Source organism: Acanthisitta chloris, unplaced genomic scaffold (genome assembly GCF_000695815.1).
Source record: "Acanthisitta chloris isolate BGI_N310 unplaced genomic scaffold, ASM69581v1 scaffold33250, whole genome shotgun sequence".
NCBI lineage: Eukaryota > Metazoa > Chordata > Aves > Passeriformes > Acanthisittidae > Acanthisitta > Acanthisitta chloris.
The window spans coordinates 1-7,456 of record NW_008653824.1 but is presented as its reverse complement, the minus strand read 5'-3'; the positions used below and the strand labels follow the sequence as shown (position 1 = coordinate 7,456).

Here is a 7,456-nt window from a genome sequence, read left to right as displayed (position 1 = left end):
TGACCTTCAGGACACCTTGCTGTGAATGCAGTGTCAGTGTCCTGAGGAGAAGGCAGTGTGTGTGCAGTGAGGATGGTAGTGGAGGTCAGTGCTGCCTCGTGCCAGCAGTGTTACTTGGGCACCTCTGCCAGGAGCTGTGGCTGTCACAGCCACTCAGATCTCCCGTCCCAGGCAGGAGGTGTCAGATGTGCTCAGAGCATTGGGACGTCAAGTTACACGTTCTGACCTCTGGACTTCAGGTGTGTCCTCAAGAAACTTCTGCGAAGAACTTCAGATCATTAAACATTTGAATGAGCTAACATAGGAAGTTCCAAGGTTACACCTTGTTGAAAATGAGGCAAACTCAGAGGACTTGGAGTGGTTTAGGTGGCAGAATAGCAGGAGAAACGTTAGAGCTTTCCCTTCAGATCTGCTGTGAGGAAATCCTACAGTGTCTCAGTGTGGAGGGAGTTTGTTCTCAGTACATTCCAGAGTAATTTTTTCTTTGCCTGGCTAGCAGAGTTAGGATCCCAAAAATACAAAGCCTTCCAAAACTTTGTTCTTTCTCAGCTGCAAACCAAGGGTGAGAAGAAATAAACCTGCTAACGAAGCAGAACATTGGCACTCTGAATCTTGTTCTAGGCAGATTTCAGATCCTAATCGATGTCTGTCAATCCCTTTCTAGATCATGAAGCAGCACAAAGATCTCAAACCTCCAACAGCTTTCAGTTCCAGCCTCCTCTGCCACCTGGATCTCCATCAATGTCAACTCCTCTTCCTTTACGACGTGGAACACCTCCACTTACACCACCTCAGCCTTCAACACCCACCCACTCTCCTCTTCCTAGGGCTACTCCACCACTGGATCCTCCCAGTGATAATGCTTATCCAAAGATAGTGGACTCAGTCATGGATGAGGATACTCTGACCCTGGAGGAGCTGGAGGAACAGCAGAGGTTGATCTGGGCAGCACTAGAGCAGGCAGAGAGCACAAACAGTGACTCTGATGTTCCTGTTGATACACCTTTAACTGGGAATTCTGTTCCATCATCACCATCTAGGAGTGAAGTAGATCTCGTTGCAGAAGTCAGGTCACCTGAGAAGGTGATCTCAGTGGAAACTGAGGCTCCTGACATCAGTGAGCAGACACCAGAAAATGAACTTTCTATAGCTAGTCCCGGCCCAGGAGACAATTTAGTTAACTCTGAGGACAATCCTGATAACACAGTTCCTGAAGAAGTGCTGGAGAACACCCTGCCTGCTCCCAGCAGTGAGGGCAGTGATGGGGAAAGCACAGCTGGCAATAAAGTGCTCACAAGCCCTGAATCATCTGCCCCAAAATCCAGTCTTGTTCCTGACATGAGCAAGTTTGCTGCAGGTATATCACCCTTTGAGTATGAGAACATGGAGGAATCCACGGGGGTTTATCTCCGGATCAGAAGTCTCTTAAAGAATTCCCCAAGGAACCAGCAAAAGAAAAAGACTTAAGCTGAGCCAGTCTTCCTTCAGCTCCTTGTGCCCAAATCGCAGCGTCCCCCTGTTCTGCAGACTCTGACAACTTCCCTTGTCCTCTGGGGGAAGGAGCAAGTCCTGATGACTACAGGTCTGCCCAGTTCTTCCTTGGATTGAAGTCAGTTCAGAGCTTCCACATTGACCAGGACCACCAGGACATAAAGAGTAGTCCCAGATTCCATCTGTTTGCTGAGGAATGACAGGACTGTTGATTTGCTGAGAGCATTTTACTTGCCAGTACCTGAGACTCTGGAATGAGGAGTTGATGGTTTGGTGTTGATGACTTGTTGAGGTCCAGGTGGATCGGTGAATTTTTTTTTTATCTGTCCTTTGTACAATGATCTCCACTTTATACATTTTGCTAATTCTTCTGTAGATAAGTTTAATATATTCAGAATGTTTTTAAATAATGTTAAGAGTTCCCACATCAGTCCTGTCAGTTGGATGAAAAGGATTGGGGATTATTTTCACCATTTCGAGTATTTTTATAAATTATTTATGTGGGTCTGTTTTAATTACCACTGTTACCTTTTGTACCACCAGCCTCCACAGAAACCCGCTGTACATACATGTCCTGGTTGTGTACAGAGGTTTAATAAAGGAGCTTTTAGCTACAGAGCCTTTAATTGGAGTCCTGAACCGTCCAAGTGCTGAAGATGAGGAGAAAAACAAAATGAGGAGAAAGAAAGTTCAATATTCTTGGAAGGGCCACAGTGACTGAGTTCAGATTTTTAAAGAAGGTGTTAGGGTTGTTTTAGCTACTTAAGCACAATCTGCTCACACCATTCAGCTCTCGTCGTCCGTGGGCTGCTCTGAATGCTTAAAGGTGCTGCAGTTCTGCTGATTCATAGTCCTAACACTTGTTTTTCCTCTTGGTTGCTTTCAGAGGAGCTGTAGGGGAATTGTCTGTACCTTACTCGTGTTGTCAAGAGAGGGAGCACTAGATGGACCTGACAATGTTCCTTGGAGCTGGTAAAGCTTTTGTCCTTCTAGAAGTGCAGGAAAAGTCTTCCTAGCCGAGTGCAGTGCATAGAAAACCAAAGTATTTTCAAGTACCTGAGAAGCAGCTTGTGGAAGGAGATGTTCAGAGGTGTTCTAAGGTAACTTCAGAGGGTGAACTTGATCCTTTCGAGTTCTCAGGTTTGTAGTTAGTGCACATTGCCCAGAGATGCTCAGGGTACAGGATGTTGGTACACTGTGCCTAAGGGAGCCTCAGGGTTTTCACAGTTAAAGCCTTTATTTTCTTTTTTTCCCATAAAATTTAAGGAAGGGAATCCCAAAGTGTCTTTATGTATGAGCAGTTTGTCTTCTGAGAGGCTGAAAAACCCTTCTGCAGTGTAAACCAGCTGAGCTTATCTGGCTGCATTTAGAAAGCAAGAGTGAAAATCAAAGGCTTTTTTCTTCATATCTCACAGGAGATGTAGGGTTTCCCTAGCAGGAGAGAACAACAAAATTGAGGCCTTGTGCAGCCTGACCTAGTGGAGAGGTGTCCCTGCCCAGGGCAGGGAGGGTTGGGACTGGATGATCTGTAAGGTCCATTCCAACCCTTAAATTCTGTGGTTCTCTGAAAATAGCACAGTGCTTCCAGCCTGTACCCACTTGACAAAGAGACCTCTCTGGGGAAGCACAGAGAGCTCTGGCACTCGCCCCGTGCCTCTTCCTCCTCCTGCCACAGAGCTAGGAGCCTGTGCTGGCAGTTTGCACAGGTCACTCTGCTGCATCCTCCCTGGGAGGATGAGGTGCAGAGCATGAGGTAATGGTTTCCACTGCACACACCTTGTGGGTGTGTTGAGCTGCTCATACTTCAAACATCCATTTCTCTTCCCACACCTTAGAGACCTCTAATAGCTCTTAGGAAATGCTTTCTTAGCAGGACATGCAGCCTGAACTGAAGCACTTGTTTGCTTCTGCCTTGGAACTGGGGGATGAAAATCATGTGCTTAGTGCCCTTTAGTGCTCTGTGTGTTCACAGCAAATGCACCATCAGCCACCTTCCACACCAGGGTAGATCAGCTGTGACTAGGGTAATGTCATTTTTGAGTCCTTTGCCTTGCAAAATGTAAAGAAAACTTTGACAAAATCCCTGTAATCCTTTTCTTGAAATCAGATTTTTGTGATGCATATGCAGGAACTGGATAATATTTGGGTTTCATGTTAGTAATCAGTTGGAAATTGGGGTAACCCTACAACATTCTGGTGTCTGTCCAACTGTCCCTTTGGATTGGCCTTTGTGAGGAGGGGAACAGTGCCCTGAGAGGGCTGAGCAGGACCTGGAAGTGAAACTACTGTATTTGCCTCTGCTGTGAGGCACAGTTAGTTAGGGATGGGGAGTTATCGCTCCTGTTTCTCATGGTTCTCTCACTCATCTTGCTGCCTTAGCTGTTTGTCTGTCATTCACTCTTCCCACCCAGTGCTGTATATTTCTGCCCTGAAGAGATCTGTAATTACTGAGGGTCTGAGTCTGTCAGCTCTGACTGCACCAGTGGGTTTTATGGATCTGCAGTCACATCACTCTGCAAGTCCTGAGGAAAAGCTGAATAGCAAAGGTTTTCTGGCACTTTTAAGTCCCATTCCCATGGCAATGGGTGTGGCACAATAACCTAGATTAGAGTTTACTGAAATGACTGAGCAATAAAATCTGAGGGGTACACAGTTCGTGTTGTGCAGCGTGGGCAGGCAGCACTTACTTTCCCACAGGTTCCACTTGCCACATCCCTTGTGTTCATCTCCAGCATTTGGAACAGCTAAAGTATTTAAAACAGTTTATGCATGTCTAGAAAGTGGAACCTGCAAAATACTGTGGCTATCAGTCAGGTGACAAGTTGTCTCTTGGAAAGATTTGGATTCCTAAAGTCTGTGTTTGGAACCTAATTCACAGTGCTGGAAGCATCAAGAGGAGTAGCTGAGATTGCAGGGGATATCTCAAAGACATGGTAGCTGCTGAAATCCTTGTTTTTACTGCAAAGTCTCAGGCAGCACAGCTGGGGGAGACCCAGAAGGGAAAAGGAAGAGGAGGTAAAAGCTCAGAGTGTTTGGGATGCCTTGGCAGACCCTGTGGAGCCCCAGGGCCCTGCAGGGCTGTGTCTCTGGGAGCTGAATGCCACGGGGCTCGGTGTGTCCTGAGCACGTGGGGTATTACACTCTGGGGGTGGGAGGGGAGGAATTGCTCCCACTCCCTGGAGCAGCTCACAAACAGGATGCATTTAATGACAAGGTAGTTGCTGTGTGGCAGTTGGACTCTGCCTAAACTTGAGTTAGCTCCAAGCAGCAAAGAATTGACATAAAATTTTTTGCCATGTGTATTTAGTTGTCACCCAGTGACTGAATAAAAATGTAGTTACCTTTCCTTTAGAATCCATCACTTGGTAGGAACAAAATCCTGCTTTGCTTCCCTGGAGGTGAGAGTTCAGCCCTTGGGGTGTTCACATAAGAGCTGGAATGATTTGCATAGTCCATCTTTATTAACACTCATTTCTCAGTTATCTGTGAAATGAAACACTGCTCATCAAGCAGAGCATGATGGTTAATTTAAGCACCTTGTTCAGAGCAGAGAGCAGAAAGGATTCTCTACTGTTCTCTGTTGTTTTACCCACGTTGGGCAGAGCAAATAATGTAAAATGGGGGGAAAGTTTGTCTTTCAGAGCTTTCTTTTTTTCACTGCTGCTGGGGATGTGGCTGAGCCAGGGGAGGGAGCAGGAACAGGCAGAGTTCTCCCAGCCTCTGCAGAGACCCTGCAGAAAGCAGCAGAGCCAGGGTCTGTGCTGGGATGTTTGCAGCAGCACTCGTGTGCTTCAAAAAAAGCCATTAGCTGCTCTCTCTGTAGCAGATGTGACCATCAGCTCTGTGTAGGAGCTGCCAGATGTACACACTGAAGAGATCATTCAGATGAAATGAAAACCCTGACTCCAATCTCCATACTTGGGTGAATACATCCCATTGAGCAGGCAAAAAGGGATCTCTTCAGTCAGGAGATCCTTAAAGAGCATCTGAGCTGCTCCAAAAGCTTCAGCAGATTTGGGCCCTTCACAAATGTGAACCAGGGCAGAAACAATTCCAGCAGGTGTTCCCCCACTGTGGGGGAGAACAGTCCTAGTTCTGACTCAAGGCTCACACTTGTGGCCAGGATGGCTGTAGCTGTGTCAGCATCCCAAATTTCCTTGGAGCAGCTCCTGTTCTCACAGCTAGGAAAACACCAGTTTATCATGCGCTGACTGATCTGATCGTGCAGATCAGAAAACAGAGCCACTAGGACTGGAGCCAGAGGTATTCTGGCTTTCAGTCTGGTGCAGTCCTTCCTAGGAGTGGGATTTCTAGCTCCAGCATCTCTTTTCCTGCCAGGAGTTACCCACTGGCAGTGCCCACACTAAAGCTCTGGCACACAGAGGCTCAGCCATTCCAAAGTGGGATGAACTGCAGTTGCAGTTGCTCCAAAGCTTCTTTTTCATGGTGTGCAGTTGATTCTTCTTGAAGAATGGACAACAAACTCTCTTTGTTTCCTACAGGACTACTTGGATCTTGAAGCTGAGTCTGATCAGTGGGAAATTACCTGGAAAACCAAAGGTGTATTTACTCTCTCTGTGCAACACCAATCTCAACGCTTGCTTTAGCACAGGACATTTTGTCTTAGCCTTGCAAGGGAGAAAAGTAAGTTACTTACACATTTGAACCATGTTTTGCCTGTCATTTTACCACTGCTTCCACTCTGCCACAAGGGCTACAACTCTCATCTTCAGCAGTAAACTGACTTGTGGTGCTGTTCCCTGCCCCAGATCCATCAACTACTGCTTACCAAATGTGCACTGAACTGCATATGCCTGAAGTGTACTCACAGGGTGACAAATGAACTGAGAGGCAAAGAATCCAATTAATGATGGAAAATGACAGATACACTTAGAGAAAAACCCACTCTGCATTAGCATCATATCGATAGAAAGCTCAGATCTGTGACACCAGGCAGAGGCTCAGCCTGTAGCTCTCAGGCCAGCAGATATGTTGGGCAAGTGTTCTGAAAAGTTAGCCTGACTCCAGTTTTTGCCCTAATTGCAGTTTTTGTGCTAGGGATTATGTCCACAGGCTGCAGGGTCATCCTATTTAAAGCAATCCTGTGCTGGCTCTGCACCTGTAACCACAGCCCAGTACTGAAATGCTGAAGTCCTCATCCAGCAAAACTTGTGTCAGGTTTTGCAGGAGACAGACGAGTGTCTGTGCGTGGATTCATCTGTCTCACCACGTACTGGCCACGGCAAGAGAGTATTTAACATTTAGCAAGTGAAATTCTAACAGACATCGCTAAATGCTGATGTAGTTGAAGCCCATTTTGGGGGTAGTAAACTGACTTGTGGTGCTGTTCTCTGCCCCAGATACATCAAATATTGCTTACCAAATGTGCACTGAGCTGCATATGCCTGAAATGTACTCACAAGGTGACAAATTAACTCCAGCAACCTAGAAAAGCCTCTTGAGATGGTAATGACAATTTGTTTGAAACAGGGAGGAACACTGCCCTGGGACTGGTTTCCTATAGCATGGAATAGAAAGAATAGATAGTAGAACCCAATGTTCATTTCCCATGTTTGGAAAGACAGAATGGAGTTAGCATTCCGGAACAATCACTGGGAGAATGGTAAATTATCCAACTCCAAAACTAACCAAAGTTTATCCTAAGAAGTGAGACCAATTAGATGTATTTTAAAATCAGGAAGCAATGCCTTGGAAACATGAAGAGATTTATGAGAAGCCCCCCCAAAAAAATCAAATTACTCATGGGAAAGGACAGTACACCCCGCGGGCAGTACAGGTGTCCCCACGGGCAGGGCAGAGCTCCCCACGGGCGGTACAGGTGTCCCCGCGGGCGGTACAGGTGTCCCCACGGGCAGTACAGGTGTCCCCACGGGCAGGGCAGAGCTCCCTGCGGGCCGTACAGGTGTCCCCACGGGCCGTACAGGTGTCCCCACGGGCAGTACAG

The 7,456-nt window shown here is 46.8% G+C and overlaps 1 protein-coding gene across 1 annotated transcript in view; it reads left to right on the top strand.

The window, feature by feature from the left end:
* The window catches only part of ZCCHC8 (zinc finger, CCHC domain containing 8), a 10,891-nt gene extending 9,424 nt beyond the window's left edge, over nt 1–1,467 (top strand). The window contains 1 exon segment of the mRNA XM_009082518.1: nt 626–1,467. Coding sequence (XP_009080766.1) covers nt 626–1,467 — 842 coding nt within the window.
* Nucleotides 1,468–7,456: the final 5,989 nt, after the last annotated feature.